Source organism: Xiphophorus maculatus, chromosome 1 (assembly GCF_002775205.1).
Source record: "Xiphophorus maculatus strain JP 163 A chromosome 1, X_maculatus-5.0-male, whole genome shotgun sequence".
NCBI classification, from domain to species: domain Eukaryota; kingdom Metazoa; phylum Chordata; class Actinopteri; order Cyprinodontiformes; family Poeciliidae; genus Xiphophorus; species Xiphophorus maculatus.
Genome location: NC_036443.1, coordinates 13,525,245 through 13,546,173, shown reverse-complemented (window position 1 = coordinate 13,546,173; position 20,929 = coordinate 13,525,245). Strand labels below are relative to the sequence as shown.

At 38.9% G+C, this 20,929-nt stretch overlaps 2 protein-coding genes across 2 annotated transcripts; one reads left to right on the top strand and one right to left on the bottom strand.

The window, feature by feature from the left end:
* Nucleotides 1-3,332: 3,332 nt before the first annotated feature.
* LOC102235400 (glutathione S-transferase Mu 3-like) lies at nucleotides 3,333-9,377 on the top strand. Its single transcript, XM_014469661.2, has 8 exons — nucleotides 3,333-3,487; nucleotides 6,562-6,637; nucleotides 6,720-6,784; nucleotides 6,870-6,951; nucleotides 7,067-7,164; nucleotides 7,239-7,334; nucleotides 8,737-8,847; nucleotides 9,050-9,377. Exons 1-8 carry the CDS (start codon nucleotides 3,452-3,454, stop codon nucleotides 9,143-9,145), a joined length of 660 nt encoding a protein of 219 aa, XP_014325147.1. The 5' UTR covers nucleotides 3,333-3,451; the 3' UTR covers nucleotides 9,146-9,377.
* Nucleotides 9,369-20,833, bottom strand: LOC102228034 (epidermal growth factor receptor kinase substrate 8-like protein 3). Its single transcript, XM_014469660.2, has 20 exons — nucleotides 20,731-20,833; nucleotides 19,118-19,232; nucleotides 18,190-18,302; nucleotides 18,044-18,108; nucleotides 17,800-17,958; nucleotides 16,544-16,693; nucleotides 16,327-16,412; nucleotides 16,136-16,245; nucleotides 15,109-15,218; nucleotides 14,887-15,019; nucleotides 14,736-14,806; nucleotides 14,571-14,645; nucleotides 14,342-14,487; nucleotides 12,674-12,869; nucleotides 12,288-12,328; nucleotides 12,083-12,176; nucleotides 10,769-10,885; nucleotides 10,602-10,690; nucleotides 10,369-10,501; nucleotides 9,369-9,789 (listed from the first exon to the last, which is right to left on the bottom strand). Exons 2-20 carry the CDS (start codon nucleotides 19,153-19,155, stop codon nucleotides 9,748-9,750), a joined length of 1,968 nt encoding a protein of 655 aa, XP_014325146.1. The 5' UTR covers nucleotides 19,156-19,232; nucleotides 20,731-20,833; the 3' UTR covers nucleotides 9,369-9,747.
* Nucleotides 20,834-20,929: the final 96 nt, after the last annotated feature.

Below are 20,929 nucleotides of genomic sequence, written 5' to 3'. Positions count from 1 at the left end.
AGATAGAGATACTGCAAATTTAGCTGAAGATATTTTGCAATATAATACAAAAATATGACTTGTTTAGACTTTAAAACTGGTTTTCATAGTTAAAAACACACAGTACTAAGTACCAGCCTCAAAGTGGTTTAAGAAAAAGCAGTCAGGGAACTTACTAATGCACCTTGTTTTTTGCTTTTCTTTTCCTTTTGGGGGGCAGTGGGAGGTTTAGACAATCCTACACCAATGAAAAGCCTTGAAATCAATCCAGGTGGATCTGTACAAAATTCTGGTTTCATGAAGTATAAGGTTTATTCTTTAGGATGTGGGGCCCCCTAGTGGTGTAAGAAAATATCAAACTGTACATGCCATCCTCTACCACCTCAATTGTGGCCCTAAAAAATGGAGGTCTAACAGATTCCTTAGAGAAAGTTGCTGTTCCCCAATTAAAACAACTGAAAGATTATTTAAAGTTAGCTTCTTTTAATAAGCATTCCTAAAAGTATAAGAAAATTCTAAGGTCCACAAAAAAGCAAACAGTTTATCACACTGATTATTAACAAAAGCCTCTTTCAGATCATCCTTTCAGATAGTGATCTAAAGGTTGACCCTTTTGGAAAATGTGGGTCATGTGGGCATGACTAGCTATTGGGTTTACAATTACTTGGATAGATAAGATTTGTCAGTATTTGATTTGCTCATCGCCAGTAAAAGTTGCTAAATGGAAAATCGTTTGATTCTAATTGCAGGATGACTGAATCCTGCATCTCCATTACATGCCTTTTTGAGTAAAACTGAAGAAAAAAAATACACGCAGATCTATTATTTTGGCTTTTACCTTCTTGCACGGCTCAGCAAGACCAAACTGAAAAGCAAATTAAGGCTTAAGGAACTGAAAGCTAACAACTTGTTAAGCCTCAGTTAGTGTTCTACTTAGCCTTTAGTTTTATTGTCATAATCTTTCTGCTTTGCCCACAAAGAACTGTGTTCTTTGTCAGTACTGAAGGCCTTTTGTATTTCAGGAAGCTGTGCTTTTTTCAATCTCAAAGCTACTTATAGATAAAAAAAATTTTTAAAAAGGAAAATATAAAAAAAAAACCTTATGATTTACATAAAAAAGAGAAAGAAAGAGAGAAAAACTGAAGGAAGGAAATAAGGGCTCCTCTCTTTTTCAGCCAGCACTCCATAATCACGAGGGGTTTTGTGGGAGTGTGCAAATGAATGATCCAAAGGTGCAAAACAAAGACTTTGCTGTTTGAGCGTATTCAGTTCAGCAAGCACTAATGTAGGTCAAAGCAAGCTGGGAATTCAGAACGAAATGTTAACCAAATAGATAATAGGTTTTCTGAAAGTTAAAAAAACAATACATAGCATATAGCTATGTTATCTTTTGACAAGCAAAAACATACAAAAAATTATTCATAAGAACTACTTAAATGTGAAACATCTGCGTGTCATAATCTAAGCCATGGTTTAATAAAACATTTTATTATATATATAGAACGTAACTTTGCATACACAAATCACTTCGTTTACAGGTTTGATGAATCATTCTTGATTTATGATCGCTCGTTGCTCCTTATAACAATGAGCATGCAGGTGCAGCACAGTTACCTACACAATCATCCCTCCTCTTTGTTTCCTTAATCTTAACAATATAAAGGAAGGCTCACGTATAAATCATCAAAACTTGCAGATCATGCTGACTTGTCACGGCACCTCAATGCTGTTGTAATTGTGGAGAGATCTCAGCTTTTGTTGATACGAATAAAAATAATGGAACAAATCCACACCAAAGTGTGTGTACTTTTCACAATGACAATCATGTTTTAGCTTAGTCAACATAACACGACAGTTGAGGTCTTTAATTTAAGTTAATAATATCAATTTTCTCAGCTCATTTGTTTAAAACAAATTTTAGGATTTTAGTCAAGAGAAATAGCAACCTAGAAAACACAGAAGCTTTAGCAGTAGTTGAAATTGCAGACAACACATTTAGATCTAAGATTCTGACTTTACACTCCCTGGCCACTTTATTTGGTACAAATGTTAATTTTGCCTGTTAACAAAAGTCTCCAACCACATGTCAGAAACTCAAAGTATTTAGGCATCTAGACGTGTTCAAGTATTTCAGAAACAGAGTTGATCTACTTGGACTTTCCAGCAGACAGTCCAAGTAGGGTTTACTCTTGGGTTTGCAGAAAACATAATGAAAACGAAGAAACTATTCAACCTTTTTGACATCAGAGGTCAGGAGATTGATCAGATTGGTTGAAGATGATAGAAAAGGATCCGCAGTTAAAATATCCACCAAGGTATGCAAAAAGTCATCTCTCAACACAAAATACTTCAAACATTGAAGGCTTCAGAAGCAGAAAACTACATGGAAAGACACTCATTCTATGTGGCTTTCTATAGAAACAAAACACTCAATCTACAAACCACATAGCAAAAGTGGACAACAGTTTGGAAAAATTTTGCCTGGTTCAATGACTTGTGATTTTCACTGCAACAAGCAGATAGTAGGCTCAGAATTTGGCATAAACATGAGACAATAAATCCATCCTCCATTGTATCAGTGGTTCAGGCTGCTGCTGGTAGAAGTCAGGAATATTTTCTTGGCAAGCTTAAGGGACTTTGGTGAGAACTGACCATTATTGAAATGCCTCTGTCTACCTGGGTGTCATTCTGTTCCTTTAGGACCACAACGAACATCTTCTCATGGCTACTTCCAACACGATAATGCACCAGGTCACAAAGCTCAAATAATCTCAAACTGGTTTCTTGAACATGACATTAAACTCAGACCAAAGTTACAGAAATGTTTCAAAGTGGCGCTTATACATTTCAAATCAAATGCATAAAAAGGTTCTTACATTTTTGCATGTCGTTAATCGTCTTACGATTGAATTTGCAGAAGCATAGCTGTTTCCAGAACTTCAACCTTGCCATATGTATGATGAATGTCTATGATTTTAAGCTCTTCTGTGTGTGATGGGCTTGGCTGATATTTACTTTTCTTTCTTTTTAACTCAAACCCTCCCATGACCAAAACGTATGTGCTTGTTACTACACGACTTATTGTTTTCGTAGTAATCCCTGCAGGAAGGATCATTTTACAGCAGTTTACTTTCAATCAGGCTGTCATAGAAAGTCCTTACTTACGACTTTGCTTGACTTTAGCTCATAATCCTCGCTGTCGGTCATATACATTAATTTTACTGTGTGGATTTACGATGTATTTCTATGCTCTTACGTTTAGGCTGAACGTTAATGCAACCTGCAGAACAGGTTCAGAGCAATAATGCGGCGCTTGGACTGTTACCCCACCCACCTAATCAGCTCCTCCTTCTCCTCCTCTCAGTCCGTGAAAAACCTCCTCTCCTCGGCGTCTCTCCGCACACACAGTTGGGCTTTGTTTGCTCCTCTTGCTTCCTCCTAAAACAAGAAAGGCACCGGACATTGAATCAAAATGGCCATGGTTCTCGCTTACTGGGACATTCGCGGGGTAAGTCGAGTCGGTTTGGTCGTCGTTTGACTGAATAGTTTGCAGCTTTTCAAGCTGCTGTTGATGCCAGAGGGTGACACCCACCAGAGCCAGCCAGCTTTCTTCCCACCCTCTACCGCTACAGTCTTTTACTAATGCTAATGCTAATATTATATCTGGTCGTCGAAGTTAACGGCGTTATTTGAGGCGCGAGCTAGCCGTTAATATGCTGCCGACTGTGCGCGCGCAGCCCTCATCAGCGAGGCTAGTAACGGTTTTATGGGTTGAATTAATTATGCTTTACTGGATTATTCACATGGTGTAATCTGGGTGGTTTTATGACTGTGGGCGAGATTTTCTTTAAATACGAGATTAAAATCATGATATCATGAGTGAAGTCCTTGTAACACTGTGAGAATATAGTCATATTAGCGGGACAAAGGCGCAATGTTACCAGAAGGAGGTCGAGAAAATGAAAAGCGCCGAGTTAACAAGATCTGACTCAGTTTTTTTAATCTGTGACAATGATTGCATTTTCAGTAGCAAAAGCCCTGCTTCTGATAACAATTTGATGCTAATGTGATAAAAGATATAAGTATTTCAATATTTGTAAAATTAATTCCAAAGTATAATTTCTCAAGATGCTTGACATTTCTCTTATTTTAGCGTAGTGGTAAGACTACCCTTACATAGTCTTGCTACTCAAAATTACCACTTCTCCTAATATTACTACTTTTATTCTTAAAAGGAGAACTAAATACTCGTTGTCTGGCCCTAATACTAAGTCATACTATGAGGTTGGGCAAGTGGCGTTCATGGGTAACTTGAAACAGCCCAATCAGGAGCACTAAAATTCCCCAACTCGGTCCAAGATCAGGCAGATAATCTTTAAGTCAATGTATGGTTACATTGAAAATACTGGTACCCTTATCAACACCTCAAGGTCGGTTCTGGGCGGCTCTAAAAGTGGTGGAAAGAGGATACACAAATACTAAACTTTTGCATTCCGGGGTTTTTTTTATACATCTTTTGACTTGTGAAGTTTTTGATTCATTTCTTTTTAGGTGTTGAAAAGTTCTACATGTATAAAGTGTAGCATGTAAATTTTACTTTAGCTACCTTTTTACAGATGAATAAGTCTGCCTCAGTGAGCCACAACGCAAAACAGCTATCACTTTTTTTGCATAGAGCCTAATTTATTGTGGTTTTAAAGCTACATTTTAATTCCAATTTAAACAAATTGTGGATTTATGAGAACAGCAAATGAGCGCCCTTTAGAGAGCTGATAACCAGCTAATGAGTGACTATAGAGAGGCCTGCCGCCTGGGATAGACTGTAGTTACACTTTCCATAAAATGTTATTACAGTCACACACAAGTCATGTAACAATTGAACAATTAAACGCATGTATGTTTTGTTGTATGTTAGAAAAAATCTCAGAGGGTACCTGACGTGTGTACGGTAGCAAGAGACTTAATCAAAAGTGAAACAGCCTGTTTTACAGGTTTGCTGCTCCCAGTTTCAAGCCGTGAAGTTCACTTTTTTTTTCTTTTCTTTTTTTTTTACTTGGGGGCTCATTGTTCCTTTTCATAAAGCTGTATTTTGCAAGCCAATGTAGACAATAGTTGATTCTAACCAATCAGCTCAAAAGTAAAACTATACAAGAGTTTGGTTGGCGGCAGACCGAGACCACCTCAAAAAAAAATGGGTCTTGGTTGTTTGCTTCGCACCAGGATTCACATCAGTTTATTCATACCTGTACAAAAAGTCTGGACCAACGGGGGATACGAACTCTGGTCTGTTTAAAGCGTACCAAATGTGTCAGGTGTGAATACACTATTAGTTTAGTGCCTATGCAATGTTTTATAAGTGAGACTCCTGAACTGTTTGTTCATTTATGTCAGATATGGATGACTGTAAACTTGTACTTTGGCATTTTACTTACAAAATAATGCTTCCTGGAGAGAATATTTACTCCTAAGAAGGAATAGTATGAAACATTTAAAACTGCTGATTCATGTGACTTGCACTTTTCGTCTGCCATTCATCATTTAGCCTGATGCATTGTTCCTACTTTGCAGCCTCTTTTGTTAATTATTCACCGCCACATGTATTGGTGGTCAACAGTCATACTGATATAATAAACCAATTTATATACAATAATTAATTTTTAATTTTTCAGACAGTTTTGTTAAAGACTACTGATGACAGCAAATGGTAACTTTCAGTTGGATTAGATCAAATATAAAACATAATGTAATTAAAGGAAATGTATTTCAGTACATTGGTGATTTGTTATGTTTAGACATTAAATTGTGGCTTTCATTTGACATTGCATCAAATGTTTTGTAAAATAAAGTATTTTTGTTTGCTGCATATTACAATTAGCATTACACATTTTTACGAGCTAGAAAACAATCAATCTTCGTCCTCAAAGCAAAATAATTTTTGTGTATCCATGTGACTGACCTGTACAACTAGATCAGAACATAATGACATCTTCTCAATTAGCTTATAGGCTTAGTCTTTTAAAAGCCTAAATCAAAGAAATGTGTACTCTTTTCCTCTTAATGACTGCGGAAGAATGCAACAATTATGTTCATCCTTGGTAAATGTAGATTTGTTTGCGAATGTGCTGAGGCTCTGCTGATGTTGGGTTTTCGTAGAGAACTGTGTGTCAATGTCCCAACAGAGACAAATGGAGACTTTAACTTGAGAAGATTTTCATGAAGACAATGAATGGCGGGATAATTACATTATAGCACATAGAGAGTGGTCAAGTGTCTTTTTCACAAGCTGTTGTCTTAATGTGATTTAAAACTTAATTAGACACTAAACTCGGTTAAGTGAGAAATCAGATGATCATCTTCTGAGAAGTTGAAATCTAAACCTTACATAAAGCCTAGACAAATCTCAGTCTTATTAAAACTTAAATAATGCTGTGAGTGTTTTTTTTTTGTTGTTTTTTTTTTTTTATATATATGAAACTGGATAATTCAATTGTGCGTATTCTGAAGTTTGTCCATGTCTGTATTTGGTGTCGATGTCAACCCTGACAATGAAATAATTTCTCCCTATTTTCTGAATCCATGCAGCTCGCCCAGCCCATCCGCCTCCTCCTGGAGTACACCGGCACTGAGTATGATGAAAAGTTTTACACCTGTGGTGAAGGTGATGCGCTGTTTCAGTTAACAGATGAAGAAAATCCACTACATTACCAGATTTGAATAAATCACACATTTCTCTCTTACAGCTCCGGACTATGACAGAAGCTCCTGGCTTGGTGAGAAAGACAAACTTGGAATTGACTTCCCCAACGTAAGAATTATTCAGCTTTGCTTTCACCGTACAGCAGGTTCAAGTGTTTTGTTGATGATGGTTTTGTGATTGACCCTCCCCGTAGCTGCCCTACCTGTTGGATGGAGACAGGAAGATAACGCAGAGCAACGCCATTATGAGATACATCGCTCGCAAACACAATCTGTGTATGTATTGGGGTCCTTCATTCATAATACAAAATCAAGTTGTTTTTTTCTTTAATTTAATTTCATAGTTTTCTGATGCCAAATGTTCTTTTTGTGGACTTTGGGGTGATAACAGGTGGAGAGACAGAGGCTGAAAAGGTCAGAGTGGACCTGCTGGAGAACCAGGCCATGGACTTTAGAAACGGCTTTGTGAGGCTGTGCTACACCGACTTTGTAAGTAGACGTTTAAATGTTTTCACAGTAAATCTGGACGCCCACTAAAGTCGGCCTTCCCTCCATAAAATCAGGAAAATCAAAAGTCGGGGTACATCAGCTCGCTGCAAGGTACGCTGAAGCAGTTCTCTGACTTCCTGGGTGACAGGAAGTGGTTCGCTGGTGATAAGGTAAGTTGTCTCAGTTTGAGTTTATATTGAAAGCTAAAAATTAAGCTTTATAGCGCATTTTTTGATCCAATAGCATTTCGTCTAATTTGCTGGTTGCTCCTGTGGCCACCTTTCAGCTGCTTAGTTATTTTTAAGTATGTTTATTTTTTTAAGTATGTTCTATAAAGACCAAATTATTGATGTAAGCGGATTTAAAACATGCAGTGAAAAAAAATCTAGCCCTCAAACAGTTTGAGGAATCGCTTTCATTCCTTTGAGCTTCATTTCAGATGTTACACAATGATACCAGCAGGGGGCGGTGTAGGCTTAATACAGATTAAAATATTTCAGATTTAAAAGTGAAAGAAAGTATGTAATTGTTGTTTTTAGCTCATTTTTTCCTCAGCATCCAGTTTGGGTGGACTTTGGAGGGTTAAAGATTTTGTTTTGGCTTCAAAAACATCAAAACCTTCAGCAAAATGTATTGAAGGCCAAAGTACAGGGTTCCTATGCAATATGGAAAACACATACTTTGTGATTTTATTATTTTTCTGGTCTGAATAAGTTTGGAAAAATACATTTGTATTTCCAGACTTTGTTCCCTGTCCCACTGTCTAGATGTTCTTCCTCAGTGTCCTTGCATTCTTCCTCCTTCCTTAATTGTATATTTCCTCACTTCTTCCTTGTCATTTTTTCCTTCCTTATTTTCTTTATTTCCCCTTGTTCTAATTTTTACCTACCCGAGCTCCTTTTTTTCTCATGTCATTCCATAGTTGTCTGTCCTTTGCTTGCTTCCTTCCTTTCTGCCCTCCCTCTCACTTTGCATTCATTCTTTTCTTATGTCCTCTGTTCCTTTCTTTCTTTATCCTTTCTTCAAAGTTACCTCTTCTAAAAAAAATTGAATATTTTGTAGAAATTGAAACTCTTACTGTGAAGATTAATAAGATTACTGAACTTTTTCCCAATATTCAGAATTTTCAGATGTACTTGTATGTCTTTCTTCCTTACATTGTCTGGTTATTACAGGTTCCATACTGAAATCCAATGTCTGCCTCCAATTCTTTGTGAACTTTTTTTATGTCTTAACATGGGCTTAAAGAATTTTACTTGGAAAAATTTAGAAATCCTGACAATTAGAACAAGATTTAATTATGTGGTATTTTATTCATAACTGAATTTACACATTTGCTGATCTTGCACTTACCCAGAACCACAAACCTTGTGGTTCTTCAGGTTGAATGAGCTCCGTACTTCCCATTATTCGTGTTGTACGTTTCTGGTGGAAATTAAGATGAGAGCTCAAAAGAGTTTGATAAATTATCTGGCACATATTCATTATGAATTCACTTCCTAAATATGACTGAATGCCCGAGTTTATTGTATACTTTAAAAACTGTTTGGTAATCATTTCCATTCCTATTAGATCACCTTTGTGGACTTTGTCATGTATGAGCTGCTGGATCAACACAGGATGTTTCAGTCTTCATGCTTGGACAACTTCAAAAACCTCAAAGATTTCTTAGACCGCTTTGAGGTGAGAAAACTCTGATGCTGGCAGATGCAAAAAGTGCAAAGATGCTGCCATTCTTTGGTTTGTGAGAAACTGTCTTTGTGACGTCAGTAAGTGTATTTATGGAGTAATTACATAGACCTGAGATAACGCATTACTTCAGTAATCAGGGCCAGAGGAACTCATTTCATTTTCCGTCCGCTTATCTCCTCTCCTGTCGTTGTAGGCTCTAGAGAAGATTGCTGCCTACATGAAGTCCAGCCGGTTCATTAAGACTCCCGTCAACAACAAGATGGCCAAATGGGGACACAAGAAGGAGTGAAGACTCAACTCACCTCTGCCTTAGAAATACAAAGTGCTTTCCACAAGTGCAACTTACTGGAGAAACTTAAATTCAGGAGTAAATTTGTCATCTTTTTTTTTTTTTTGTATCATGAAGCCTTCATGTCCTTTTGGTTTGTAAAGATATGAAGGTGAATACTTTAATTTCAATCAAAGCACTTGTTAGTTTTGTAACATGTTTTGTTGACAGAATAAACTAAATCTCACTTGAATCTGATTTTATTTATTAAACTTTCTACAATAAATCACATGCAAGAGTCATTTAAAAAAAACACGATGACTTACTGCAGTAGAAGGTATCACACAATTTTAGACATATTTATACATGTTCATGGATGATTAGATTAGAGGCAATAGTCCTGATTAGCCTAATACAAAGGTTAGTTATTAACATGTGAAAAAACAGATTACTTCAAGTGATTGATTACTTTTTTTATGTGCTATACAAAACCAGGCCAAACTGTGAAATAAACAAAGTTGGATAAAGTTCAGTAGATCCTAAGAGTGAGAGCAGATCTCTAGATTCAGAGGGATTCAGAACCGTTAAGTCCAGAAGTTTAAGCGTCACAGCTGTAGTTGTTGTCAGTAGCGGTGGTTGTACATTTGTGACGACTCGCTGGCGAGCTGCAGGAAAAAAAATGAAGCATTACAGATGTTTTCTGCATGCAGAGATGTGATCTGAGAGAACTGGGGGGTTATTGTTGCTTAAAGGTCACTCATAATAGCTAGACTTTTTCTCTACTAGTTAACATACAGTTTTCTTTTTACACTCCTGATCTCTCCTTTTTGAGACTAATATAATTATTTGAGGGTAATGTATAGTATACAGCAGTTGCAGGTCGTACGGTGTTTTAACAAATAAACTCCATAGTGCTTCTAGCCACACTATTTTGATTCCAAGGTAAAACTTTATTATATATATTCCAGGAGAATAATCTCCCTGAAAGTTGTTTGAATTTTTTTGGTGCCCTGCATGCCTGGGCCTTCTGGGTGTACAGGTTTAGTCTCAAACTGACTGTGACCAATCCAACCGGCCAAGAAGAAGAAACAGATTCATTTTACCTGTCTGTTCATGTCACCGTTGAAATTAAACTACATGGCTAACCATTTTCCAAGCTATCAGAATGAATTAAAATTAGCATCAGCAACTTAGCAAAAGTTTGTTATGACTTACAAATTTTTAGAAGAGTGCACACGACTTACTGCGAGTTGTGACTTAACACCTTGAAGCTGGAAGAAGACTTTTCCAGCTTCTTCGGGGCACACCGTCCTGATATCCTCTTTGCTCATTCCCAGAAGCAGTCTTCCAGTCAGGACACCGAGGCTAGACACAGTGCTGGCCAAGAGAAGTTGGCAACCAAGAATTCCCTGTTTATTCTTTATAAATCATTCATTTTTACTGAATAACCATCCTGAAGTTAGAGACTGGTCCTTACATTCTAGAGAAATTTCTGCTCTCAAGCCATGCTTTCACTTCTGCAGGAGTGGAGTTGTAGTCGAGAGTAACCTGGCTCCGTGAGTCCCACTGTGAAGCAAAGTGAAGAAGAGAGTGTTAAATCGGTTAGTTTTGTTTCTATGTAGCGCCACCGTCCTCTTGGCTCACCCGCTGCTCTTCCGAGGACTCGTTGTTCTCAACTTGCTCCAAAATGTTTGGAGGAACGTTGCCCTCCTCGTTACGGGAGTTTCGAACAAGCCACCATGGCCTAGATTTCTGGACCACCTGTCAAGAAGGGGAGCAGATCATGAAATTTACAAATACCTTGATAGTTCTGCAAGTACAAACAAGCTGGAAAAACAACTCCAACTTTGGAAGATTAAAGATTATTAAGCCTTTTGTTGTCTGCAGTTCCAGCATGAACCAAAAATATGTCAATGGTCAAACCTGTTCTATCTCTCAGAAAGCTAAGCATTCAGGGAAGCATGCAGATTAAATTTTAACAGTTGATCTGATCAGATCGACTTCTGATCAAAAGTTTGCCTTCTGATTACCGTAGTTGTCATATTTTGCATCTGATCAGATTGAAAATGTCCTAATTCAAAGGACTTTAGAACAACTACGAAAAATATGGAAGAAAATATGCATTATTTATGAAATCCAGACGTTAGATACTCTAAACAACTTGCAGATTTAACTGCAGTGAAAGGTGGTTAGAAAAAGTATGAAGCAGCTTTGAACTTCATAGGTCTTCAAATCCAGGCTTTGGGGACCAATATGCTTCAACACACCTGAGTCAAATAACCAGGTCATTAACAGGCCTGAAGAAGTGTCACTGCATACTGAGGAGATGATTCAGCTGACTTACCACCAGGGTCACATCTAAAAGTGGCAGGACACCGGTCCTGGACGATTGGGATTACAGATCTAGTTTTCAAGGTCAGTCGAATTAGATTAAGTTTTCTAGTTGTGTCTATCATTCTTTAATGGATTTCTCAACGCAGGCATAGTGTTTTTCTGTCAAACTTTGCATTTTACATGTAAATGGCACTGAGCCCCAAAGCCCTTCACACTACATTCGGTCTTTCACATATTCACACACTGATGGTGGCAAGCTACAATCTGACATGCTCAGAAGGCAGACAGGGCTGGAATCAAACCGGCAACCCACTGAGTGCAGGACAAACTCCTACTACCATCACCACCATCGTCTCAACTAAGGCTGTGTTCCCTAAGTGGTTCTGGCAAACCAGAAAAATGACTTATTTGGCTCGAATCAATGAATTTCTTCTTGCTGCTCTATTATAAAGGCCAGATTGCACTGTTGGCTGTGGATCTCTGCAGCTCCTCAACATAATCAAGGGTTTCTAGAGGCAGTAGATACTGGGACAAATACAAATAGCCATGCTAGGTATAATAAACCAGTAATGTGTACTATAAATCTAAATGTATACCTTTAAGCGATCATGTTGGACCTCTTACCTGAACCACCTCTCCCTGCGTGACAGTCAGCTCCTGCATGTTCCTTGCTGAGAAGTTGTACATGACACGCATGTAGAGCGGCGGCTCGGTCGGGCTGAAACCACAACAAACAAAACATTCTGTTAACGTTTTTTATAATAACAGAGTAAGGAACAAGGAAATGTTAGTTGCGTGCGACCCTGCAGGCACTGCTGATAAAACTCACTATTGAGATGGCGGTGATCTCATTGGACCGTTGGACCTGGGCTGTATAAGACACAAGGTACATCATGATAAGAACTGTGGACCTTTAGCTTGTTTCTTCAAACCAAACATGTTCTAGTGTTGCTCTGTTGAATAGTAAGAGTGGAAAATCATAGAAATGATTGCTCTGGCCTTTTTTCTACACGCTATGATTTCAACTCCTGTCAACAGGTTAAAAGTTTCACTCTTTTCTGTCATTTGAAAACACATTCAGAACTTTACAGTGTTGTGTTAACAGGTAAACAATGTCTTTTAAAAAAAACACACAATTTAATCTGTTGCTGGAGCTGCTGCGAACCCATGATTTCTAACAGTCATTCACTTGATGACTGGGTAAGTGTTAACCACCTCAGAGCGCTGAACCGTAGCTCTGGGCGAGTAGTTCCGGTCATTGTTCATTGGTCCGGGCGGAAAGCGCTGGCTGTTGTTTCTGTTCAGTGGATGGTTCCGCTGAGGATCAGGAGGGGAGTGAAGGGGTGCAGGAGCCTGCCAGCCGTCATAAAACTCTGGGATGTAAGGATCGACATCGCCTGGCCAGGAAGACCTGGGAGCAGAAAGAAGGGTTAAAGGAAAATAACAATAAGAAACTGATACCTACATAAATACAGACTATAGAAGAACCACAGTGCTGGTTCTGTTGGACTTCATAGCTTGACACTTGACACTGATGACCATGATATATTCTAGAAGTGGCTGGAGAGCTGGGCAGGACTCTGGAACAGTTCTTGATTGGTTTGATTCTTAAGAACAGGGACTTCTTTGTGTCTATAGGTAACTTCTCATCAGAGCGCACAGAAGTCACATGTGGTTCAATCCTGGGACCCCTCCTATTTAACGTCTGCACTAGCTCAGGTTTTAACAATAATACTGGTTACCATAGCTATGTGGATAATACGCAGCTCTACAGTATGATGTCACTAGGTGACTCTGAACCTGACCATGTACTGAACAGATGCTTTGAACAAATCAATTTCTTCCTACTTTCAGCTGGTAGAAAGTCGGTTTTCTACCAGCTGAACAGAAACAACAGAGATGAATAGACGGACAGACAGATAAGACAAAGCAACAGGTAGAAGCTTAATAATTATCTTTACGAGTTTATTGTATTTGGTAGTTTGTATTTCAAGGGTGCCGTGGATGAGTCTGTTGCAAAATTAAAGACTTCTGGGACACATACGAAACGCCGCAGCACTGTGAAAACGTTTTAAGCTTTTGTTTTTTGTTACTTTTGTTGATTTCAGATCAAACAATTCAATTATGAGGAAGCATGATGCTGTGGGGAGGCTTTTCTTCAGCAGGGAGAGGCAAGCTAGTCAGAGCAGATTCAAGGTAGTCCTGGAAGAAAAGCTGCAAATAAAATCAGATCCTGGACCGAGGTTCACCTTGAAGCAATAGCTTCAGACTTACAGCCAGAGCCACAATCAAATGGATTTTTCACTGTGTTTGAATGGTCCAGTTAAAGTCTAGACCTAAGCGCAATTATGAATTAGTGACAAGTCTAAGATTTATGTTCCCACATGGTCTCCTAATTGAACTGAGCTTGAGATATTATGATAATAACAATGGATTTGTCTAGATTTGCAAGACCTGCAGCTGTAACCAGAGCAACATGGGGGCTTAAATATAAATGCTGACATTTGTCAGATTTTTATTTGTTAAGACCTTTTTTCTTTCCCATTATAATCTGCTACTTTGTGTTGATTTATTGCATAAAATCCAAAGGTTGTGAGTAGAGATTGACTTGAGTCGCATCACCTAAAACAACTCCTCTGATATTGTTGCAGTGAGTCTGTTTTTCCAGCTGTGATTCATAATAAAACACACCTTTCTGCCATTTTTCCTCATATTAGAAAATCAACCTAAACTTTGACCTGTAGTTACTTATATTCTGCTGGATGCCTACGCCCAGTTTGGGCTTGGCGGAACAGGAAATTACGAGAGTGGCTTGTATCTGAGGAATTTTTACAAGCTTTGTGAAATAAAAAAAGAACCAGGTGCCTGTAGAAAATGACTGACCTGGGAATGTTCCAGCATTCTCCCAGATTCATCCAGATTTGTTTCTCCTGGGGATCCAAAACTTGACTGAGGAGCCTCACAGCCTCGTCCGTCAGCAGGGGGGAGGTGATTGTTGGAGGTAAATCTTGGGGATACAGAGGAACGGTCTGCGGGAAAAAAAAAAATAGTATGCATGCACTGTCACAACTGAGACCAGATAGGGGAAATACCTGGAGCGGGAGGAGCTTACATTGCCCAGGAAAGAGAAGAAGATATGCACATAAAGATCAGCAGTGGGGTTGCTTAGGGCTCCATTCAGCTGGGCCTGTGATGTCAAGAAAAGTTTAGGTTATTTTTTTCACTGCAGTAACAGATTACTTCACGGCCAAACTGTAGCGACCAAACCGGTACGTACCAGCAGATTGAATCCATATTTAATTTTCTGAAGAAATGCGACATATTCATTCCAGTGTGGCAGATTGGATGCTGCGGCACGAAAACAGTCACATCATCAACTTAACCACCAGGCGCGTTATGATATGCGAATGATCTCTGTCGATTATTACCATTTGATTTGGATTTTTTCTTCTTCGAAAACTTAACCTTGCCCTTGTTTTCTTTCTCCGGAGCTGCATTCATAACTTGTGCCACTTTGCCGCCGAAGATCTCCACATCAGTTAAAATGTGGTTAAAAATGTCCTGAGGAAAGGAATGAAAACATAAATGGAGGCTGCAGAAGCTCGAAGTTGGACGGTCAAAGAGAGAGCTGCAGAGTACATAGCACTCACCGTGCTTCTCTCCATCTCTGCTCGCTGCATAGCCATGTCTGAATCTTGAAAATCGGAATAATTCGACATCTCTTCTTGTGGAGAATAGGGACGTGAGTCAGGTCTGTAATCTAAATGGATAAGAGATACAAAATGACAGAGAATGTTGATGGTTACTCAGGTTTGCTGCTGAAACACTTTTTACAGTAAATTTGACCTCACAGAAGCTGGTTACAGTGGGCGGTTTTTTGGAGTTTGTCTCTACCATCTTTGTAAAATAACTCAAGACTGGATGGACTTTTTTTCCCCCAAGTTTTGTCATAGATTCTTCAATTAGCTCAACTCTGGACTTAATCAAAGGAATCAATCAAATCCATTTCATTGCATCTCTGGCTGCATGTTTACCTCTAGTGAAACTATCTGAAATCTTTTACAGCCTCTAAAAGGCTATAAAAACCTTTAGAGGCCTTTTACGGCGCTATCTTCCCATCGTCTCCAACCAGCTGCCCTGACATGCTGAGGAAAAGCATCACAACAGCATCAAGCAGCCACCACCATGTTTCACCATGGAGATGGTGACTTCTGGGTAATTTGCTGTGTTTATGCCTCACAAAGCAGATCCGTGTTGGCCCAAAAGTTTAACTAGATTGTATCTGACCAAGACCCCTGGCTGTCTTCTTCCTGTTTTTCCATAAAGTCCCGACCCGTGGAGTACGTGGTGTCGACTGCTTCTCCAACCCGAGCAGTGGATCTCTGCAGCTCATCCACAGATACCATGGGTTGTTGTTCTAAATAATGATCTGTGATGTTGTTTTATACCTAAACATGCTTCAATCTTCACTGCTGTGTTTCTTCATGATGCTTTTTGTTCGCTAACGTTCTCTAACAAAGCATTAGAGAACAAAGACTCCATTTATACTGATAAAAATAACATCTGTCAGTGGATTCCTGCTCACATATATGTTGTTCTACTGAATAAAATCCTAATTAAACACATTGAAGCTGTTGGCTACATGTGCACTATCTACCCAGCTTGCTTTGAGCGTACCTGGCTGTCTGTTGTCCCACTGCGGGGCCACGTAGTCTGCAGGCGGCAGGTTCTCCTCCTGCTGCACAGGACTGAACCTTTCCCGCCGGAAACTGGTTGTACTCTGGCGACTGAAGATATTTCCAGCATTATTTTCTGAACATCAAATCTCTCCAACTTCTCATAAATGTGATGCTTGCTCAGTCGTGTACCCGATGTCAGGCGTCATTCTGCGTGGGTCTAAATCGCCGCCTCCTCTCTGCATTGCCTTGTCCAGATCAGCCTTAATGATCTCTGCCTGATAAAATAACAAGACCTGCCATTAATCACACCCCCAGCAGCATGTACAGATAGCAGTTTCACATAATTCCTTCTCCTGGAGCGTCCTGGTGCTCAAAGTAAAAGGTTCTCGTGAAAGGTAAAGCTCACCCCCGTCTCCTCACACTGGAACATGAAGACCTGAGGGCCGCGCCTGCGGGCTTCCTGCACGGTAACCACCAGCAGAGAGTTGTAGGCGCAGCTTTCCAGCACTGCACGGGTTTTCACGATGCTCATTAGAGGTATTGAATCCAGCTCCGCCTGTAAAATCAGAAGGAGTCGCTACAAATTAATCAACAAACAGTATTTCTAAACTCATAAAACCATCATACTCTGGTTACTAAAGCAGATTCAGGCATACTGGATAGATTACAGTAACAAAGTGAACAAGACCAAGTGGCTTTTTGCTCAGGGTGTCTATAGACGAACTCCAGAAGACCCCAAAACAGGAATCAGATTGTTATATTGAAAGCATTTCCTTTTGTTTATTTGGATATCTTGAACCTCAGATTGTATGAAAATAGCCTCATAACCGCATGCAGTCGGGAGGCAACGGTTGGTTTTCCAAGGTCGTTGGCCAGAAACTCACAAAAGTTCTGCTTTTATAAAGATTGGTCAAACCTGATGTTTATAAATTAATCAGATGTTTTGGACTAGCAGCACCAGATTTTATCCCAGGCTTAACTCAATAGTGTGTCTCCAACTTCATCCAAAGATGATCTTGTGTCTGAACAGAACCCAGCCTGTGTCAATGCTCACCATCAATATACAGAAGAGACCTGATCTGAACTGATTACTGATTTTCAAATAGGCCTGTCACAATAAACAATAAATCAATTAACCGCATGATAAATTAAAAGAAACTCAGTCATTTTCGTTGGCTTGATTTATCGTTTTTCTCTTTTCTCTTTCCTTTTACCAACAACAGAGTGATAAAAATCTTTAGTGTGGTGCTTTGGTCTCAACTATCCTGTTTTTGAAAGATAATTTTGTTTACACCGACTTCATAAATCATTTTATTTGTTGTTTTCTGTATTTATTTTGGATATTTAAAATGTCTATTTAAATGTTAATTACAATTTAAAGTTTATTTATCTTTGAGTGTGTTTTTGCCATTATTATCCCATTATTACTGTTACTATTACTTGGACATTGTCTCAAAACAACAACATTATCGTTTATCGTTCTGGGACAATTCATCATCCAGCAAAATTTGTTATCGTGACCGGCCTATTTTCAAAGTTAATAACTGTGGAAATACCCTACATTCCTCATGTTACATCTTTTTACCTCGAATGCATTCACCTCATTATTTCATTTCTGTTTGCCAAATTATTCAGGTCATTATTAAGATAATCAATACCAACCTTGGTCTCAATATCACAGAGCACGACATAGGCTCCCTTTATCTCTAAGATCATCTCTTGGGGCCACAGACGACCTTTGCCGTCCAGCTCCTTGAGCTTGGTCACACAGTCGTCCTCTGTCCTCAGCTCCTGGCCGTCCAGCTCACAGATGAACAGATGCTGTGGGAGGAGCGGGTTTGTGAAGAGAAGTTGAGACTAAATTCAAAATAATAACTATATCGTCACGCAAGAGCAGATTTCCTACCTCCACTCTGACTTGAAAGCTGTCTGGGTTTTTGTTGAGCGTCTCTGCATACTCTTTTCTCTGCACTGATGAAAAAAAACATATTTTTTCCCCAGAAAACATAATTATACCTAATTAAGGAGGTGTGATTTGATGTCTGGACATACTGTAGATGGATCTTCCGCTGGGTCTGGACATGCTGTTTCTCTGCAGCAGGGATTCCTTGGGCTCATCTTGGTGAAACGCTCGCCTCTGAGGGAAATCCTCCTGAGAGTAACCCCTTAATAAGAAGAAGACGAAAACAAAGAAAGATGAAATGGTGTTTTTGAGGCACCTGGACAGCTTGTGTCAATTCAAAAACCTTAATATGCTCAGTTTCAAAACATACAAAGAGGCATTGATGGTCTCTTAATGTTTTACTTCCAAGGAGCCAGACCTTTTTTTCTACAAAGTTGTTTTCATCAATTTGTTTTGACTTTTTTACTCATTTCCTGCCCAATTATTGTACGTGTTAATTGTGCCACTATGCAGACTGAAGAGAGTACAAAGGTTAAGGAGAGACATGTTTCCAGGACAAATACACTAAGCACACCCAGTGAACAATGTCTCAAAGCCGTATCTTTAGAAAAAAAAATTTTTTTAATCCAGCAAACAGGCACACAAGTTTTAGCGAAGGTGTAAAAAGTTTTCCAAGCAGTGGTTCTTCATAAGTAACATTGGTGACGCTAAAACTACGGCATCTTTGGTGTTTTTCATTGACTCAGCTGGAAATAATGAGGACAATAAATTTCTGTGAGACAGACTGCAAGTTAGAACAACCCGACACTGGTTTGTTTACGAAGTTCAAGAGTCGTTTCACATCTGAAAAATATATTTCTCTGAAAGTGGTCAAGACTGGACATCTAAAGTCCAAAGAAAAACTCCAACTTTCATCAAGCCTGAATTAATATTGACTTTGGAAGTTTGGCTTCTGGGAAAGAAAGAATAAAGAAATGTGAGTTGACTCTGTTATCAGCAAAGGGTGAGGCTTATTAAGAGTTGGAGAGCTTTGAATCACAATTAGTGAATTCAAACATGACTGTTTGTTAAACATACCTCAGGGAGTAGGAGAAAGGTCGGCCGTTTCCAAGCATTATGGATCTACTGAGGTTCACACTTCAGGGCGGCGGGGATAATCTGGAATTTACTCCAACCACCATAAAAAGGACGCCTGTCAGGACAACAACAAACAAATCAGGACTTGTCCGGCTCCAGACAACCATCTTCCAACTGGTCACCTGTTTTCCTCTGTGGACAGGCAGATAGTTTTATCTCAAATCCACTTCATTTAGCAAATGGTATCCCTCAGGGTTCAGTATTAGGACCCCTTATAGTTATCCTCTTTATCAGCATTATTGGCAGTCGCGTCATCCCGTCACAATTTTAGATTTTTAAGCTGATGTTACAGTTTTATAAAGCTCAACATCCACAGTCAACCTAAGTTTCACTCAGCTGCAAATGGCTTTTTGCACAAGCAAATGTTTGAGCCCTAAGCTGAGTTTTAAGATAGTTTTTAACTTTGCAGATTAAATTAGTCTCTTTCTGAATATCTGGCATTTCTTTCGTTTGCATCTCGTACCCAAATGCCGTTGAAAAAGCTCAATCTGAGTTTTGGGTTATTCTTTTAGCAGGCCTGATAATGAAGGATGTGGTCTCTGGCAACAAACTTAAAAGACTTCTTAATGACTTTCACTAGTTGAAAAAGTTCAATATAAATGTGTTTATGTCATCCAACTGTAAAGAAAGAAGCTGGTCATACAAATATTACTCATTTTGAACTATTGTCTATGCATATCTTCTTGTAGCCTTTTGACCAGCTTGAGATGATTCTTTGTAGCCATTTTATCCTTTGTTGTAACTAGTTTTACAGTTTTTACAGAGCTATGGATATCTTTGTCAATTGTTTAAGTTTCAAAAGATTTTATTTCAAAGCTATTTCTATAAATTCACACTAAACAACAATGTAAAACAAAGGACCCTTATAGTTGGCTTACCCAGTTAACTTCAGTATGTGTTTTCTGTCTTTGATCTGAACAGAGCAGATTAATATTTTTTACAAATTTAATAATGCTGCTTTAGTTTGAATAAAGATCTTCAGGGAATTTTAATTGCCAATGTGAGCCCCTTCAGCAAAGACACAAGTAGTGTTTGCTTTCTACAACAGAACATTGATTATTATCCAATACTGTCCTTGGTAACCTAAAAGAAGGCATGAAAATGAAATTCAGAGATTGTTGGCACTAACAGGGCAATCCTGAGTTAATCAGTTACAGAACCTGTTATAAATTCGGGTTTAAATTAACAAAAAACTGACTAATAATCAAACTTTCCTCCAGACTTTATCTCATAGCTGAAAGAACGACAGTGGTGCATCAGCTTTGTGATTTGGTCGTTGTGTTCACTACTGATTTACGCTTCATTAAGATGTCAATTTAAATAAGTTTGACCAAAAAACTAAACTACAGCTCTGTATTTTAGCCCTAAATGTAACATAGACCTCCTGGATTTAATGAAAGACACAAAGTAAGTTTCACTACTAACAGCAAGCCTCTTTCTGTAAAAGCAAACACATTTTCATTCTTAAAAACAGGAACCAAAGCTGTCACCAATAAAGATTTATTTGTCCAACCTCTACTCATATAAAGCACGGCAGATCGTTCAGGACTCACCTCTGAGTATCAGCTCCGCTCCGGAGTCATCGCTCCAGTCAAAATTAACTTCCCTCCGACGCGTCTGATGGCAGAAAACATCTGATACTCAAGACCATCGCCTAGAAAACGTCCTGGACTTCCGCCTGTAAACTCAAGGATCAAAGTGCAACGTTCTGACAGGAGGGACGGATCCAGAGGGGCGGCCTGATTTGCCATC